Raw genomic sequence first — 20,593 nt, forward strand, 5'->3', positions numbered from 1 at the left:
CAAGGACGAGGAAGTACGACTTAAGAATTAAAGGCACACCTTTCAGGAGTGAAATTAGGAAACATTTCTACACATGAAAGTTGGTTGAGGTCTGTAATTCTCTTCTGTTAACAACTGATGTTCTGTCAATTTTAATTCTAAATGACAGATTAATGGTCATGAAGGATATAGTGCAAAGGTAGGTCTGTGGAGTGAGGTCACAGATCAGCCATAACCTCCCTAAATGAAGGATCAAACCCATGGATTGAAGTCCTCTACTCCTGTAACTCCAAATGTACTGCAGTAGATAACAGAATGGATATATTAGAACTGCCAAAAGAAGACCAAATCAGAGAAAATGAGGTTAAATAGAACTGCACTTTGCAAAGAAGCAGCCATTCAGCCCGTTCCTGCCTTACACAAACATCGTCCCACCCTATCTATGTTTTCTTCCATTTCTTCTGCCCAAACTGTCCCTGGAATGAGTCCAAGCTGTTCACTTCAATGTATCAGATATGATGGCAGTGGCAGCAGCAGCAGGGTAGGCAGCATTCTGGCTCCTGAACCCATCCACTGCTCAGCACCAGGCCAGCCCCATCTTTCTTTCTTCTTTCCGTTTACATCTTTTTCCTCTTTTCGGCAGCATCAGTGGGATCAGGTGGTCAGCGGCAAGAGTAGGTGGCCCACGGTGGTAGCAAGGACAGGCTGCAAGGCAGAGACAAAACAAGCAGCTTGGGGCAGTGATGGGGAAGGCAAGGTCAAACCCAAAGCAGGGAAGATCTAGCCTTTGTGAGGTGAGCAAGTCCAACATGGCAAGGCACTTGTAGTCTGTGGTGTGAACTGTTAACTGTGTTTCTTCGTTTTTCTACTTTTTAGTAAGCAAAACTGTAATATTTAACATTTTAAACTTGTTCCTCTTATTTTTCTGCTTTGTAACCAAGATGCTGTGCCTATGTATCTTTATGCCTAAGGTGGCATCGTAAGTGGCAACCTGCAATCTTTTCACTGTACAACTGCGAGCATGTGACAATAAATCTAATTCAATTTAATATCATGAGGTTACGAGGCCAACATTCTAATCAGCCATCAGGTCAGATATTTTTGATCAATTCCCCAGAGGATTTATTGCGACGGTGTAGTAACGGTGACCACAAAACAACCGATTGTCCTAAAAACCCATCTGTTCACAGATACCCTTTAAGGAATGATATCTGCCATCCCTTACTGGGTCTGGCCTATGAGTGATTCCAGATTCACACCAATGGGATTGATTCTTAAGTACCCTCTAAAATGGCTAGGTAAGCCACTCAGCTCAAAGACAATTAGGAGTTGTCAACAAATGTTAGCTTTGACCAGTGACACCCACATCCCATGAAAGCACTAAACAAATCACAGGCAAAGAGGGAGCAAAATACAGGAGCTGGACAAATGCATAAGGATGCAATGATACTTTGCATCAATCACACTCGCAGAATGGTAATAATGGCAGTGAACATATTTATTCTCATGTTATAGGATACTGTTGACAAACCTACATAATCACAGCGCTGCTACTTCAGTCTAACAACAACAGCAACAATATAAACAATAATCTAGCAAGATTTTATCGAATCTTGCTATTACACCAAATTGAATAAAGGGGCCATGTGCTTCTGAAAATTATCTGTCATTATTTTTACACAATGGCAGCACTTATCTACAGCAAACACCAACATTTTCTCACCCAAAGTTGGTCATCATGGCCTGGAGGACTCTTCTTGATGAAGGCTCCATAGTACGTTGCAATATTTCTATGATGAGAGTACTTCTTAAGCATGTTAATTTCTTGTTTGATCTCCTCCTCTTCGTCCTGAATACAAAAATAAGCAAACTTCATGCATTACATATTTAAAATCCAGAAAGCATTCTAACATTCTTAATGCTGATTGAAGTATAAATGCAGTAAATTTAAAAAATGATGTTGAATAAAAACTAAAAGAACTGCGGATGCTGTCAATCAGGAACAAAGACAAAGTTGCTGAAAAAGCTCAGCAGGTCTGGCAGCATCAGTGGAGGAGAAAACAGAGTTACCGTTTCAGGTCCAGTGACCCTTCCTCAGAACAAAAACAATGTTGAATTTATCACCCGACTATAAACAATGCATCACTTCCTAAAAGTGGAATTTCAAGTTTCTGTTCAAGAACCCCTCTGGCACTTTGGGCAGCCTGAACAATCACAGGCAGAAAGAAGTCAAGCAGATCAAACTTCAAACAGAAACTGACGATTTAGCAAAATACTATGCTTGTTCTACTAGTTACTGCACAGAAATTATTATCCGATTCAATAAAGTTCCAACTTTCATCCGACTGCAATATCAGGTTACCTCAATTTGCACAAGCTGAGAAAGTAACATCAGAATAAATGCACTGTTCAAATGAAAAGTGACAGAATATTGTCTTTGTAACTGTTTCAGTTTCCAGCATGCTGACAACCATCTTCATTTGTGGAAGGTTTGACTCCAGTTAATGGAGTTTTTAAACTTTTATTCTTCTATTTATCCACTTTTTATTCTGTTCAGACTCATTGATGCCATACCGTCCAAATATAGACATGAGACTAACTGCAAAGGTGAGGTAAGTGTGCTAGACCTTGAGGTCAAGGTAACATTGACAAAGGCTATAAGGCATAGGATGCATAATGAGCATTGAGGGGCAGACTCGCAGCAGGTGTTGCGCTGTTAACTACACTATGCTAATGGCAGAGCAGTCTGCTGGAGCGATACTTAGCTGGATTGAATCTGTCCTGCTTTTGATTGACAGGACTTACCTGTCCAGTTTTCCACATTGTCAGATATATGTCCTTAACACTGACATCTTTGAACAGCTTAACTTCAAAAAGATTTAATAATACATCCAAAATATTGGTGCGTTCACCCATTTTGTGATATAAAATGGGTAAATTAAAGTAGTTGAAGGCTGGTAATTGTGACACTGAGACACAAGAGAAGTCGAGATGGATTAATTCACGTGATACTTTTGGCTGGAATCCCAGAATCCTTACAGTGTGGAAGCAGGCCATTCTCCCCGTTGAGGCCACATCATCCCTCCAAACAGCATCCCACCCCAACGCTATTCCCGCAACACGGTATTTCCCATGGTTAACCGATCTAATCTACACATCCCTGGACACTATGGGCGATTTAGCATGGCCAATCCATGGTATTATAATGCTTTAGCCTAATCTTTTGCACTTATACGCTGGGTTGCCCTACTCACCGAGGACGGAAATGTTCATGAAGTCTCCTCCTTCAATTCACCATTCAATTACGTTTTACTGCTATTCTTTAGTTTTTGTGTGCTGGACAAAAGCAACCCAACTATGGTAATCCAATTTTCAAGCATTTGGCCCATAGCCTCGCAAGCGTTAGCTTCGCAAATGCATATCTAAACACTTCTTAAATGTTATGAGAGTTTCTGACTTGCCTATGGAACTGGTAAAGTCTCTCGAGGTAGAATTCCAGTCTGAGATGGTGGGTGAGTGGGTGTGTATACATTTTCAACTATACTCAAGTTCTCCACAACCAAATGTCTACATTTCAGGTTTTTGATGCTAACAGCTTTTTGGAATTTTAATTTGGTAGAATTTATTCAGCAGGAAGACAGCAGTTTGAAGAAAGATTTTGCCAAATCATTAGAATATCAACATTCAAATCATTACAACCAGTGAATAACAAACACAGCATAAAATTGGGATTGTGGTGTGCACATGTGTGGGGTAAGGGTAGGGTGCGGTGCTTGTGCATCACACATGTATCTGTGCACACACCGTGTTGTGATTGTGATTTCAGAGCTCATCCAAAATTACTCTGTGTCGAACATACAGGTCCCACGAGGAAGTCAGTGGAATCTTCTTTCGAACCATGACCAAGAATGGACACAAACTATTGATGTTTGCCAGTGTGGATTTGCAAAAATCACTTCCTGTGGCTCAAGGTCAATTTTTGAGGAGGCGACTAACACAGTAGATAACTATTAATGTTGATTGTAAAGTTTTTCAATAAAGGTTCCACAATAGGAGACAGTCCACCAAAAGGAGCATGCAGAGTATTGGAGTATGCAAGATATTGGTGATGAGGAAAGGAATGGAAAGTAACAAGAATGCACATGCCTTCAAAACAGTCAGGATGTGAATGGTATCACTTGGGATCCATACGGGGACTGAGCTTTTAGCTAAGTTTAGAAACTATGCAGATGATGGAACAGAGAAGCGGCTATATGAATTTGCTGATACTGCCTTGTGAGCATGCAAAGTCAGATGGCTGCTGTAAGTTGCAAAACAACATTGATGGATTTAAATGAGGCAGACGGTGATCAGCAAGGTCAAGTGAAAGGTACATCATTCATCATGTCTTCTAAATGGCGAGAGTTGAAGTGGTGCAAAGAATCAGACAGAAATCACGAAAAGCTAGTGGTCAAAGATGGAAACAAAATGATTAAGAAGTTTCAGAGATAATGGGAGCTGCGGAGAATCCAAGATAACAAAGTGTGAAGCTGGATGAACACAGCAGGCCAAGCAGCATCTCAGGGGCACAAAAGCTGACATTTCGGGCCTAGACCCTTCATCAGAGAGCTCATCCCAAAATTACTCTGTGTCAAACATACAGGTCCCATGAGGAAGTCGCTGGAATCTTCTTTCGAACCATGACTAAGAATGGATACAAACTATTGGTGTGTGCCAGTATGGATTTGCAAAAATCACTTCCTGTGGCTCAAGGTCAATTTTTGAGGAGGCGACTAACACAGTAGATAACTATTAATGTTGATTCAGCTTCACACTTGATTAAGAAGTTTAATGGAGCGCTGGCCTTTAAGTCAAGTGGGCAGGTGACAGAGGCATGGTATGCTTGTTATACAAGGCTCCAATTGGACTTTGTTCAGAATACATGTGATTTTGAGCACTGCTCCTTCTGCAGCTCAAGAAGAATCCAAAAATCAGACATGTATTGCAATCTGTGGCACATTGCAACTTGAGTTGGAAACAAGAATATAAAGAGGGTTAAAACACGAAACTGTCACACGGATTATTTTGACACTTTCAGCATTTTGTGCAAACTGTCTGCATCAAAATCAATGGAAGTAACATATTAAAACTAAAGTATCATGAACACTTTCTAAATTGGAAAGTACTCTCAATGCTGAATGATTGTATTAAAAAAAAGGGTATTTCTGGTCCTATAATCGCCACGAAGATCATTTTTCAAATATTTTTGCTATAATTGGCAGAGCTATACCCAAAGGCTGCAAAATAGATTGCAAAGTATGGCATTCAGCAGGATCAAAACAAAAAGTACTTTTTAACCCATGGTCATCAACAAAATCTATTTTGCAAATATATTCTTGACTCTGACAGCTTCTTGCAGACAATTCTGCACAATTTCTTTCTTAAAATCTCATCAGTATAGCCATTCCCATACCTAAAGCACCTGTAGTCATTAAAAGAAGTAGTTTTTGGCAGCACTGAGCAAGTGGCAAACATGCACACTGGTTCACTGATGTACACCCACTCCCAACATGTGGGTGTTAAGTGGAGACCAGAATTTTATTTTAAAAAGCAAATAATACTGGCAATCTACAAAAAGGTTCACTTCAACTTTCAAGTCAGTACTTCATTTAATTTTAAAAGAATTAGCTGCCATTAACTGTTGCAGTTGCTCAAAAGTCTGCCCTGCATGTCTCAAGAAAATGTTCGTTTAACAGATGTCCAAACACAGCGCCCAAATGCAGAACACAGAATTAGTAAAAAAGTGCAGCCGCAATTACCACAATGAACAAGACAGATGATGCAACAGTGGGTGTATACAATGGGCTGACCTCAAGGGTGCATACATATGCATTTCAATGTTCAGGTGCTTTTTAGAATTTTTCTACTTTCCACAAAACACAGAAACCATATGACAATGACTTCACTGACTCAATGTGCTCAATGACTTCAATTTGATCTCCCCTCTATTCCTCAATTGGGTAATGATTTGTAGGGTCAGAATATCTGAGGTACAGATGCACCTTTCCTTCAGCACATTTGGTCCTTCAATTGTTAATTTTCTACTTCAAATTCTCCCTCTCACTTCAAATAGAACTTCTGCATTTCCAATGCCAATGACTTCTTGAAAACCTTTATTTGCCAAACTCTACTTTTCATCAGAACTAATAACATTCGAAATATAGTATCAGAGATAATGGGAACTGCAGATGCTGGAGATTCCAAGATAATAAAATGTGAGGCTGGATGAACACAGCAGGCCAAGCAGCATCTCAGGAGCACAAAAGCGGGTCTAGGCCCGAAACGTCAGCTTTTGTGCTCCTGAGATGCTGCTTGGCCTGCTGTGTTCATCCAGCCTCACATTTTATTACATTCGAAATATAAGCCAGTTTAGGGCTTGCTTCTATACCTAGGAAACTTTTTCTCGAATATCTAGCTATCACTTCTGGGTTGACCTGAAGAAAAAGTTTGTACTTTGATCAAATTTATCTTTACATACTTCTTGTGACAGCTCTTTCACTTTCTTTCAATGTCGTACTTCTATGGTGAGTGATCCTCTGAATCTCTTCATTTCTGCTACATTGCTGGTCTACAGTTTTAAAGATTTTTTAATTAGTCTGCCTTGACATGTATGACAGATCTGGGGCAGGTGGACTTGAACCCATTACTTCTGGCCCAGTCTGTAATCCTGCATGCTGTTACTGCTGCCTGGTTGCCTGTTGAATTGATGTCAGGATTCTCACAGGAGCCTCAAATTCAATTCTTACTCTACAGCACAAAACTCTGGCATTTTTTCCCTCTCCCAAAACTACATGGTAGCCTGCGCTCCTTTACTGTACTATTTGGGTTTTTGAAAATCTAAGCTTAGCATTGCCTAATTGCTGCCTGATAATCAATCTATTCAACAGTAGTGATGCTCCACAGCATGGACTGAACTTTCCCTCTTGGTTTCTGGATTCGGAAAACAGTTTGCCTGTTTCACTCAGTAATGATACAGAGACCAAAATGAGCAAATAGCATCCCCCACTTCCAGTGTTCAAACTGCTCCCCTGCACTTGTTGTTTAAACAGAATATCGACACTTTTTCAGCTAAAATTTAGACAAGAGCTATTTAGCTGCTTTGAAAGAGAAATCAAAGTGAAATCAAGAGAGAAATCAGGAGGGCAAAAACAGGACAAGAGATAGCTTTGGAAAATAGGTTCAAGGAGAATTAAAAGGCATTCTACAAATAGAGGCAAAAGAGTAACTAAGGGAGATCATAAGGCCCCTTAAAGATCAGCAAGGCCGCCGATGTGTAGAACCGCAGGAAATGAGCAAGATACTAAATAAGTATCAGCGTTTACTGTGTAGAAGAAAATGGAAGATAGAGAATGTGGGGCAATAAATAGCAACATCTTGAAAAATGTCCATATTACAGAGGTAGTGGTGCTGGGCGCATTAAAAAGGCTTAAAAGTGGATAAATCCCCAGGACCTGATCAAGTGTAACCTAGAACTAGTGGGAAGCTAGCGAAGTGATTGTTGGGCCCTTTGCTGAGATATTTATATCATCGATAGTTACAGGTGAGGTGCCAGCAGACTGTAGGTCGGCTAATGCGGTGCTACTATTTAAGAAAGGCAGTAAGGAAAAGCCAGGGAACTACAGACCAGTGAGTATGAAATTAGTGACGGGCAATTTGTTGGAGGAGATCCTGAGGGTCAGAATTTGCATGTATTTGGAAAGGCAAGGACTGATTTGGGATAGTCAACACTGCTTTGTGTGTAGGAAATCATGTCTCACTGGTTTAATTGAAATTTTCGAAGAAGTAATAAACAAGATTGTTGAAAGCAGAGCAGTGGATGTGATCAATATGCATTTGTTAGATTACACAGAATACGGGGAAAACTAGCTATTTGGATACAGAACTGGCTCAAAGGTAGAAGACTGGGTGGTGGTTGAGGGTTGCTTTTCAAACTGGAAGCCTGTGACCAGTGGTGTGCCACAAGGATTGGTTCTGGATTCACTGTTTTTCATCATTTAAGTAAGTGATTTGGATGTGAACATATGGTTAGTAAGCTTGTAGATGGCACCAAATTTGCAGCAAAGAAGGTTACCTCAGAGTATAACGGGATCTCGATCAGATGGGCCAACTGGCCAAGTAGGGGCAGATGGAGCTTAATTTAGATAAGTGTGAGGTGCTGCAATTTGTAAAGGCAAACCAGGACAGGACTTACGCACTTAAATGAGAGGTGTCGCTGAACAAATAAACGTTGGAGTGCAGGTTCATAGTTCCTCGAAAGTGGACTTGCAGGTTAGCAGGATAGTGCAGGAGGCGTTTGGTATGCTTGCTTTTACTGGTCAGTGCAATTGAGTATCGGAGTTGAGAGGTCGTGTTATGGCTATACTGGACATTGGTTAGGCAGGATTTGGAATACTGCATTCCAGTCATGGCCTCCCTGCTATTGGAAGGATATTGTGAAACTTGAAAGGCTTTAGAAAAGATTTACAAGGATGTTGCCATGGGTGGAGGGTTTGAGCTACAGGGACAGGCAGAATAGTCTGGGGTTATTTTCCCTGGAGCGTCAGAGGCTGAAGAGTGACCTTGTAAGAGGTTTACAAATTCATGAGGGGCTTGGATAGAGTGAAAGATAAGTTCTTTTCCCTGGGATCATTGAGTACAAAACTAGAGGGCATAGGTTTAAGGGGAAAGATTTAAAAGGGACCAAAGGGGCAATGTTTTCACACGGAGGATGATGCGTGTATGGAATGAGCTGCCAGAGGAAGTGGAGGAGGCTGGTACAATGACAACATTTAAAAGGCATCTGGATGGGTACATGAAAAGTAAGAGTTTAGGGGGATATGGGACAAATGCTGGCAAATAGTACTAGATTTATTCAGGATTTGATTGGAATAGACAAGTTGGGTTGATGGGGTCTATTCCCATGCTGTACAGCTCTATGACTCTTAAGTTAACAAATGGGTCAATAAGTAATTTTATATAATTGCTGATATAATTGCAAGCAAGCCACATATTGGCAACCGACATGTGCCAGCCTTTATGAATCCTCATTGCACACCTACTAATCCACATACGGGATGCTACTACAGTTCAATATTACTGCCATGGGCCCCACCAGCAACTGTCATTGCAACACTGCAGCAAAGACATTGTGCACTCAGGAACACATACCCAAGTACGTGGACTGGAATAAGCCACACCTCTGGGCTCTTCACTCGCTGGTATAGCACTCACTGAGCCTACCTGGATACTTGCAACATTCCTGCCTTGGATGGACTTGCTTTTTTTTTGTACTTTGCCCCCTCAGTGAGAAATGCTAGGCTTATATTAAGATTACTGTCATTCTTGCCTTGCCATTTAGCACAGACACAATGCCAGGAAGCTTGCAATGGCCTCAGTCCTGTCAGGGGGTTAAGGCTTTGTTGACACACTGAATCAAGGACAGCCTCCAACATCAGTCCAAGCCCTGCTCAGGTTAGTCAGGATCACTCTCCTAAGCAGTGAGGATCCCAACAATGGGAAGCACACCACTCATCTGGATTCTTTCTGCTCAAGTGGGTAGTTTTCTCCTGGAATGGGAGGCAAATATTACTGACGATTAAAGTTGGCAGCACAGTTATTACTGTAGGAGCAGGTGATTAGACTGTGCAGAGAGCATGCAGGGTTAGTCATGTTGCAAGTTGTGTGGGTGAAGAGGTGTGGGGAAGACCCTCCATGCATTAGTGAGTGGTACAGCATGAACATTGGTGGGCCCAGTGGAAGAGATAAAGTAAGTGTGGCACAGAGAGAAGACAGTGGTATTTGCACTGACTGAGTGGGGGAGGTCACTGATCCTCTTACAGCATTGGGCATTCCTCCAGAGGATTTAGACTGCTCTAATATAGGTGGAAACCTTGAACCAAGTTAGCATGGTTTGGTGTCACAGTCTTCACTGGTGGTCTTCGAGGAACAGGAGGATTTTCCCCACGCACCACCCTATCTGACAGAAACCCCACATCCATGCCAAAAAGTGGGGTGCCTGTTTCCCCCATATTCTATGTTTGGCACAAGCATCAGGAACTGTTCAGGGTGACTGTGCTCACCTCGGTTCACAACATTTTGATAAGATTAGCCATAGAAGGACTTATGCAGTTAATAATAGGGCCCTGGAGAGCTTTGCCAAAGAAACAGACAGGAGTGCAGGCACACGGGGAGTGAAGGTGGCATTTGGCTCACTTGCCTTCATTGGTGAAGCCACTTTTAGAATACTGCATACAATTCTGGTCGCCTTTCTATGGGGAGGATGTTGTTAAACATGAAAGTGTGCAGAAGAGATTTACAAAGATGTTGCTAGGACTGCAGGACTAGAGTTACAGGGAGAGGCTGAATAGGGGAGCTTTTTTGCACAGAGCATTGGAGGCTGAGAGGAAATGTTTAGTAGTGTTTTATGAAATCACGAAGGGCATGAATAGGATCAATAGCCAAAGTCTTCTTTCTAGGACGAGGTGAAGACTAGGGGTAACACATCGCTCAGTGGTTAGCACTGCTGCTTCACAGCACCAGGGAACCAAGTTCGATTCCAACCTCAGGTAATTGTGTGGTGTTTGCATGCTCTCCCTGTGAATGCATGGGTTTCCTCCAGGTGCTTTGGTTTCCTTCAACAGGTTGTGCAGGTTAGATGGATTAGCCACGCTGAAATTGTCCACAGTGTTCAGGGATGGGTACACTAGGTGAATTAGCCATGATAAATATGGAGTTATGGAATATGGTGGAGGTGCTGGGTCTGGGTGGGATGGTCTTCAGAGGGTCAGGATGATTTGATGGGGCAAATGGCCTCCTTCTGTACTGTAGGGGATCTATGATTCTGGAGGGCATAAGTTTAAGGTAAGGGGAAAAGATTTAAGAAGGGCCTCAGGTGTAACTTTTTCACGCAGAAGGTGATACATGTAATTGCATTTTCATGTTCCATATAACATTTAAAAGGCACCAAGATGGATATATGAATTGGAAGGGCTTAGTCAGATATGAGCCAAATGCTAGCAAATGGGACTAGGTCAGATGGGGTTGTCCGGTCAGCATGACCGAGTTGGATCGAAGGATCTGCATTTGTGCTGTATAACTCTATGATACACTGACCAATTACCCAGTCCCATCTGCCAGCATCTGGCCCAAGTCTCCAAGTATATAAAATTGAGAGGCATGCATAAAACAAATAGTCAGTCTCTTTTTCAGGGTGGTTATGCCAAATACAAGGGGGCATAAGTTTAACAGGAGAGGGGGCAAGTTTTAAGGAGGGGACGTGCAGGGGAAGTTTTGTATTTTTTCTAAAAAACACTTGTGCTTTGAATGTGCTGTCAAGGGAGGCAGTAGAAGCAGATATGTTAGCCATGTTTAACAGGCATTTAGACAGGCACGTGAACATCCAAGGAATTCACATATAGAGCTCTTGGTTTATTGATGTTCCTGGATAAGAGTTTAGCCTTACGTTCCTTGACATTCCCCTGTAGCTTCCCAACTGCTTTATTTTGATAGCTCTCCTCCTAACCTCTTCTGTTTATGAAGAACAATTCCGTAACATAAGCATTTTCACACCACAAAAACCAAGGGACGAAAGCAGAGAATAGTCATGAACAGTTGTTAAATTGGAAGGAAATATACAGTGGTGCCCCAGGGCAGAATGCTTTCTGGTGCACATATATACCTCTCATGTTTGGTATAATGTCATAGATAATAAGGAAGATAGCAGCAGTCAGGATGATTAATAGTCCCAAAGCAACCAAACTGAATGCAGTCAAGTGTGAAGTTATTCATTTTGGTAGGCTGGGGGTAAGAAATCTGAATTTAATAGTTCAATTTACAATGCGTGCAAGGGTGAGATCATGAAGCTGCATACACAAGTCTTTGGAGATAGTGGACAATCTAGGGAGGGAAGGGAAATGAGAAGAGGGAAAGTGAATTACTATTTGGAGAGAAGCTTTTTTGAAGAGCTTTGGAGAGCAAGTAGGGGAGTGAGATGAACTGGATAATCCTTTCAAAGAGTCCACAAAAGCCCAATGAGCCAATAGCCACACTCTGCACTAAACCGTTTTGAGTTTACAAAGACAGATCATCAAGCGGTGGTATAATTGTTCATTTGTGGATGGTAAAGGGACAAGATCACACCAGGGCAGCTACTTATTTTGCCTTCCTCCGAACTGCAGAACCAGAGGAGACAACTGTGCTTGAAATTAAAAACTGATCTATTTCCAGAGACCAAGTGGTCAGCCCATAGAATCAAATACCTCAGTATGCAATAGAATCATAAAGTATGGATTCATTAAATTCTAAGGTGATAAACCTCTTGTTTAAAATATGGCTCTGGGATGCAGTATGAATAATTTGAGAAAATGTGGCAAGCGCATCACATTTGGGAGGAGCTATCTTTTGGACTGAGACTTCTTGGCAGGATCTGCAGTAGAATCATTAATAATGATCAATTGTTACAAATCAGCAGCAACTCTGTTGCTGTCGTATTACGTTGATCAAGATGGTAGACAGCAAAATAAACAGAATTTGGTCTCTACTCAGCTAGATACTGCCATTACCACATTAGAGAAAGAAGTTTCTCAAATATATTGAGTTTATTTTTTAAATAAAGCAACTCTGAAAAAGTGTTTGGCCCAATGTTACTTCACAAGAAAAAAGTGTCCATTTGAACTGTCATAATCAAAGACTGCTCATACCTCTGTGACATCCATAACTTTGATGGCTGCAAGCTGCCCCGTTTTGACATGTCGACCCTGGATGAAGGGAAAAATAAATATCAGCACTTCTGTTTCACACAAATAGTCATTCTAAAATGAGCTAATTGCACGTTGCCTTGAGTTGACCAATATTTTTATATTTATTTATAGGAGTGTGACACCAGAGTGCTAACTTACAGTCACCAATGCTTCTAATATAGTACAACCTTGTTAACAGTGAAAGAGAACCTTATGAACCAAGTGAGAATGGGACACCAAATTACTGGAAAATAATTCACTCTTGAAATCACTGTCAACAATGAATTGAAAGTGTGGTAAACCTGTTGCTAAGTTCTACAGAATAAAGGCGAGTCTGTTCTGAACTGAATCAAACATAATTCACTACAAACTACAAGAAATCCTTTGAACAAAAGCAGGGTCTTCTTTCCAACAACTGAAATACAGTTAAATAATACAGGATGCACAAATGATTTACATGAAAAAAAACCGAACCAGCATAGTGGCCACCATGCAAGTCTGGCTACTGAATCCAACAATCATCATCGTGACTGGAAATAATGGTGCAACTCGGGGTAGGTACAAAATAACTGTTCTCTAATTTGAGGACAATTTAGTCCATGTGCACCTGTATTTACATAATACATAAAGTTAAACAGGCACCACAATGTATAACATGAATTAAGTAACCTAATTTGCATATGACTAGCTGACTATCAAGAATAGCCATTCTGGCACATGAAGCAAAGATTCTCAGATCTTCTGCATTATTTTTGAGTGATAACAAGGAAAAGAAGATCTAGACCAGGTGAATTCATCCTTTTAAACTTTAAATGGGTTCACATAAACATAGGGAAGCAGAATCCATGTAGATTTCATGAAAAACCCCAAACGAAACCAATCCTTTTCAATTAGCAGAACACTTTGCACATATGTTGCATGTAATTTTGATGTTCACTTTTGCTTTTCAAATGTAGGCAACTGGAATAGATAGCAAGTATGACCAGTATGAGAATATCAGAGTACATGGAAAGTGCCTCTCCTCCGCCCAACGAAAAATCTTAAAAACCTTTGAATACAAAAATCAAACAGATATAGCGTCATTGGACCTGGTATATCCTTGGAATGAAACAGCAGAAGATTAAGGATTGGAATTAGGTCATTAAACCCATCAAGACTGAACAGCCATTCAACAAGATCATGCTGACCTAATAAAGCTCCACTCCCATTTTCTGTCTTTTCCGCATTACCTGTGGATTAGTTTACTGGTTAATAATCTCTCTCAACTTTGCACACACTTTATGATCCAGTCTTAACAGTCCTCTATAGTCAAGAATTCTATAGAGCCCAAAATTCTGCTTCAGGATTGCTCAGTGAACGACAGACAAAGACACCAAACACCAAAGATCTCACCTGGCTGTCACTAGCTAACAAAAAGGTAGGGTGGTACACACAATGATGACCAGTGGCTACAGCAGTTTGGAGCCAAAGACATTAATCCACTACACCAGAGACAGTAAGAACAGCCGATGTTGGAGACACAGCGCGGAGCTGGAGGAGCACCGCAGGCCAGGCAGCATCAGAGGGGCAGTAAAGCTGATGTTTTGGGTCAGGGACATTCTTTTCTGAACTTGTCTATGCTCTCCTGAAGTTCTACACTGCCCTCAGCTCAATGCTGGGAAGTTTAAAGATGATGCCCCAACCTGAAACATCAACTTTCCTGCTCCTCTGATGTTGCCTGGTCTGCTGTGCTCCTCCCGCTCTACACGTTATATCTAATTCACTACACCACTTGGCCAGTTTAGTGAGTGGTGCTTGTGCCTCTCAAGAACTGGCCTTCACAGCAATCAGAGAAGGTGGGCTATGTAAAGACATCCCATCTCAGTGGATTCCTGACTGGGTGTCCCGTTTGCTTCGTAAAAATCTGACAGTAGAGGAAGAAAGGGTTGCGAGTGGGAAGGTGCCTCAGTTTTTAGGTTTCTTGGAATAATATTGAGTGAAGAGTAACAAACAGTCTCATGACTTTCACTTGGATGCTGAAAAGAGAGAACATGGAACAATGGGTCTGGGGAGCTTGAGGTGAACAGAAGAGCACTAACCAGAAGGTATCTATCGTATGTGTACAAACAAAAGTGACTGTTACATACTAATATCCAAGAACTTCACACAAGAATATAGACACAAGCATTATGGCACTAAGTTTCTGTTAAACGAGGGTGTGCATAAAATGTTCACCGCCAGTTCACATACTGTGCAAGAAAAAACCTCAACAGCACAATTATAGATTCCAAATATTGTTTACATCAGGAGAAAGGGCTTTAAGCAGTTCAACACTAAAGTATTGGTGGTTACAGAAGCTAGTAGTGGAGAGAAAATTATTTAAACAAAATATTTTATTTAAGAAAGGTATAGTACAATGCTATCAATGCATGCTACAAAATACTGCTCTTCTATATAAAAGATAATGCAGTCCAATGTTCCATCATTCAAATCAGGATCTTGACTGCTTTGAAAAATATTCAGTATTACAATTTAAGATTGTTTCTGTTTCAAATCTTGATCTAGGTTTGCCAAAAATATCACTCAACTGAACTGCAGGACAAGATTCGAGTGGCTACACTAAACAAGCTAGCGTCCTATTGTGTAGAACAGCAAGGCAACTTATCAAAAAATGTCCAAAAGATTTGGGAATAATCTGCGCCTGCTCTCTCCGCACCAACACTACTCAAGTGCGAAGACAGAATCTCGAACAAGCACTTAATATGTTTGGCAGCATATTCACCAATTTAAACATCCATTTCCTCCCATCAGGTGCATTTCTTTCCCCCCGGTAAGACAATTCTTCCATGCCTTCCAGATCACACATAGGGAGGCAATGGCTGAGCGGTATTATCACTAGACTGTTAATCCAGGGACCCAGATAAAGATCTGTGGACCCAGGTTAGAATCCTGCTGTGGCAAATGGGGGAGTTTGAATTCAATTAGGAGTCTAATGGTGACCATGAAATTGTTATCGATCGTTGGAAAAACCCAATTGGTTAGGGAAGGAAACTACCATCCTTACCTGGTCTGGTCAACATTTGACCCCAGACCCACAGCAACATGGTTAACTTTTAAACTGGCCTCTGGGCAATTAGGGATAGGCAAGAATGCTGCCTAGCTAGAGATGCCCTCTTCCAATCAATGATTAAAAAAACACTTTGTGGCCTTTTGGCAGCTAACGACTGCTTTAGGTGTAAAACAAATGTGTATCTTCTGAGGTCAGAGTCTCTTTTGTAAGGGCCACAAGAAAATTATGTTTGCCCCTGTACACTAAATTCATGAGCTGGTACAGCAATTGCAAGCACAAAAAGAAAAAGCTTTTTTGGAGAGCTTATGAACACAGAGAAGCCAGCTGAGTTGTTAGGCGCATTCGGGTAGTGTAAAACCTTGTAATTTGGTGTGCCCAGTGTATATTAACACATTCATCTTACATTGACCAACATTGTATAATTGTCGCCATGCATTACAAAAATTTTACAAACATTGAAAGTTCTACAATGCATTAAAAAGTAACTATGAACAATTACGTCCCACCAGCTTTCACAGTCAACTATGATTGAAATTGACCAGCAGCCCTGGCTGTTGAAAACAACTTTGCATCAGCTTCTGTCTACCGATTTGACAGGCACTCGGCTTTAAAATTGAAGTTCCACATCATTCTGTTCTGTCCGTTTCAGGCAATGTTGTTGGAAGCTTTTGTTATGACAGGTGTAATCATGAATGCTTGGCTGCATTTTAAAAACTAGTAATTACTTATGCTCAGTAGATGGTCGATTGATCCAAGTATAACCGGAAGTTTTAAGTAACTGTAGTAAAATAAGAAGTCTGTGGTTTCTTGTTTGTTTACAAACCTAACAAGCATTTAAACAACTTTTTCTTTGCAGAGGAAATTTTTCTCCCTTCACCAATAGTGGTGTGCTCCAATCTAGGCTTTCATTAGATTATTGGAGATTTTATCGCACCCCAATGATATTAAAATAATTCTTTTTATCTTTTATTGCATAGTTTCTGAAGGTTGTACGTATTGCATAATGGTTAATGAAGCTACTTTGGGATTTGAGAGATCAGTGAAATAGAGGGTATACGGAAATAGCAGAATAGGCTGGGGGAGGAACTGAGAGGTGAATCTTAACAATACCCAGAGTAGGACAAGAAGTGACAATGTACGAACACAGAAAAACAATACATAGGATCAAAAGGGGGAGAAATGAAAATTGATAAAAATGAAAAAAACAAATGGCTCAGGCACTGTGCATAGTATTTGGAACAAAACAGATCAATTAACCGCACAAATACTTAGAACATAAAACACAGAACATAGAACAGTACAGCACAGAACAGGCCCTTCAGCCCACAATGTTGTGCCGACCATTGATCCTCATGTATGCACCCTCAAATTTCTGTGACCATATGCATGTCCAGCAGTCTCTTAAATGACCCCAATGACCTTGCTTCCACAACTGCTGCTGGCAACGCATTCCATGCTCTCACAACTCTCTGCGTAAAGAACCCGCCTCTGACATCCCCTCTATACTTTCCACCAACCAGCTTAAAACTATGACCCCTCGTGTTAGCCATTTCTGCCCTCGGAAATAGTCTCTGGCTATCAACTCTATCTATGCCTCTCATTATCTTGTATACCTCAATTAGGTCCCCTCTCCTCCTCCTTTTCTCCAATGAAAAGAGACCAAGCTCAGTCAACCTCTCTTCATAAGATAAGCCCTCCAGTCCAGGCAGCATCCTGGTAAACCTCCTCTGAACCCTCTCCAAAGCATCCACATCTTTCCTATAATACGGCGACCAGAACTGGACGCAGTATTCCAAGTGCGGTCTAACCAAAGTTTTACAGAGCTGCAACAAGATCTCATGACTCTTAAACTCAATCCCCCTGTTAATGAAAGCCAAAACACCATATGCTTTCTTAACAACCGTGCCCACTTGGGTGGCCATTTTAAGGGATCTATGTATCTGCACACCAAGATCCCTCTGTTCCTCCACACTGCCAAGAATCCTATCCTTAATCCTGTACTCCGCTTTCAAATTCGACCTTCCAAAATGCATCACCTCACATTTATCCAGGTTGAACTCCATCTGCCACCTCTCAGCCCATCTCTGCATCCTGTCAATGTCCCGCTGCAGCCTACAACAGCCCTCTATACTGTCAATGACACCTCCAACCTTCGTGTCGTCTGCAAACTTGCTGACCCATCCTTCAATCCCCTCATCCAAGTCATTAATAAAAATTACAAACAGTAGAGGCCCAAGGACAGAGCCCTGTGGAACACCACTCACCACTGACTTCCAGGCAGAATATTCTCCTTCTACTACCACTCGCTGTCTTCTGTTGGCCAGCCAATTCTGTATCCAGACAGCTAAGTTCCCCTGTATCCCATTCCTCCTGGCCTTCTGAATGAGCCTACCATGGGCAACCTTATCAAATGCCTTGCTGAAGTCCATATACACCACATCCACAGCTCGACCCTCATCAACTTTTCTAGTCACATCCTCAAAGAACTCGATAAGGTTTGTGAGGCATGACCTGCCCCTCACAAAGCCGTGTTGACTGCATGTAATAAGGCCATGCTCTTCCAGATGGTCATAAATCCTATCCCTCAGAATTCTTTCTAACACCTTGCAGACGACAGACGTGAAACTTACTGGTCTGTAATTGCCGGGGATTTCCCTATTTCCTTTCTTGAAGAGAGGAATTACATTTGCCTCTCTCCAGTCCTCAGGTACGACTCCAGCGGAGAGCGAGGATGCAAAGATCTTCGCAAGTGGCGAAGCAATTGCATTTCTCGTTTCCCAAAGCAGCCGAGGACAAATCTGGTCCGGGCCTGGCGACTTGTCAATCTTAATGTTTGACAAAACTTTCAGCACATCAGCTTCCTCTATCTCTATCCATTCCAGCATGCACACCTGCTCTTCAAAGGTTTCATTCACTACAAATTTTGTTTCTTTCGTAAAGACAGAAGCAAAAAACTCATTTAGGGCTTCCCCTACCTCCTCAGACTCCACACACAAGTTCCCTATGCTATCCCTGATCGGCCCTACTCTTTCTTTGACCATTCTCTTATTCCTCACGTAAGTGTAAAATGCCTTTGTGTTCTCCCTAATCCGTTCTGCCATGCCTTTCTCGTGCCCCCTCCTGGCTCTCCTCAGACCATTTTTGAGCTCCTTCCTCGCCTGCCTGTAATCCTCTCGAGCTAAGCTTGACCCTAGCTTCCTCCACCTTATGTAAGCTACCTTCTTCCTTTTGACGAGAAGCTCCACCGCTCTCGTCATCCAAGGCTCCTTTATCTTACCCCTTCTTGCCTGTCTCAGAGGGACATATTTATTCATCACTCGCAACAACTGTTCCTTAAACAGTCTCCATATGTCTATAGTGCCTTTACCATGGAACATTTGCTCCCAGTCCATGCTTCCTAACTCATGTCTAATCGCATCATAGTTTCCTCTTCCCCAATTAAATATCCTCCCATTTTGCCTAATCCTCTCCTTCTCCATAGCTACTTCTTACACCTATTATTGAATTAAAATTATAAGGGGATCAATGCTGGGAACCGAATATGCAGGGGTATGTGACTTTTTAAACAGACAGGCAGAAAGGAAATGTTGTCAGGGTAGCACTGGTGGGATGGGATGGAAAAAAAAGCACAAGAGCAAAAAATAGTCAATTCAGAAGATATCCAAGTTCGAGTCCTACTTGCCTCAGAGGTGTGAAATTAACAGTTGATTAAGTGTTTCCTTTCAAAAAAAAGCTATTTCCTGCAGGCAGCAGACACAGTGAAGCCAAAGTAGTTTAAACCGAGAACAACGAAAGAAAATTTACTCAGGGGGTTTCCTGTCAGTCAACAGTTTTAATGGGGCTTGTAAATACATTTCTGCTGCACCTTGCTAAGGCTACAGTTTTCATGAAGAAAACAATTTTTTCCAAAGGATTGTAAGGGCAAATCAATCACCATGCCAACTTCATGGTTGGCAGGTCTACATCAAACCATACATTCCTTTTCCAATCACTCAGAGCCTAATAGCTTGATTTTGATATCCATTGGATAAATCAGTGTCTTGAGGTTACTCTGCTAACACCTGATCTTTAGTATGTATAAGACATATTTATGTTTCATGTCAAACTGATTATTGCTGGAACTCAACATTATATTTCAATATCATTGCATCAATGAAAGCAAGAGCAGCCCAATGTAAAATATTGGCTGTGGGTACAAGATCAATGCGTGTTTCTGTTTTAACGTAGGCTACTGATATATTCTAAACCTCGTTAGACTGAAAATAATTCTGCTATAGTGAGCATCAACGAGCATTGCAATACTTGTTCCAAACAGGTTTGGAAATTTACAAAATCACATATCTGACAGTATCGAATCAAAGCATTTGTAAACTCTGCGGCCATTACTATAACAGAATAAAATAAAACAAAAAATAGGACAAATACAAGCAGATAGGATGCCTTTGTAACAACCCTTGACATTGCTGCTGCATTCTATGCCAGAGATTGGTCCTGCTATTAATATTGAGCAAATTGATCTCTGCAAACCCATGCTTAGAGGAATTCCTGAATTCATAGAATCTCTACAATGTGGAAACAAGCCCTTCGGCCCAACAAGGCCACACTGGCCCTTGAAGCATCCCACCCAGATCCATCCCCCTATAACACACCTCATCTACACATTCCTAAACACTATGGGCAATTTAGCATGGCCAATCCACCCTAGCCTGCACATCTCTTGATTGTGGGAGGAAACTGGAGCACCTGGAGGAAACCCATGCAGACACGGGGAGAATGTGCAAACTCCACACAGACAGTCGCCCGAGGGTGG

At 41.5% G+C, this 20,593-nt stretch overlaps 1 protein-coding gene across 4 annotated transcripts in view; it reads right to left on the bottom strand.

Annotated features, from left to right (window-relative positions):
• Positions 1–20,593, bottom strand: part of LOC125448720 (misshapen-like kinase 1) — a 256,094-nt gene that overhangs the window by 103,740 nt on the left and 131,761 nt on the right. For all 4 annotated transcript variants that reach the window (XM_048524198.2, XM_048524197.2, XM_048524196.2 and 1 more), the window contains exons 3-4: positions 12,696–12,752; positions 1,703–1,828 (exon numbers count right to left, since the gene is read on the bottom strand). In XM_048524198.2, coding sequence (XP_048380155.1) covers positions 1,703–1,828; positions 12,696–12,752 — 183 coding nt within the window. The remainder of the gene's footprint in view (positions 1–1,702; positions 1,829–12,695; positions 12,753–20,593) is intronic.

Source organism: Stegostoma tigrinum, chromosome 45, assembly GCF_030684315.1.
Source record: "Stegostoma tigrinum isolate sSteTig4 chromosome 45, sSteTig4.hap1, whole genome shotgun sequence".
NCBI classification, from domain to species: Eukaryota; Metazoa; Chordata; class Chondrichthyes; order Orectolobiformes; family Stegostomatidae; genus Stegostoma; species Stegostoma tigrinum.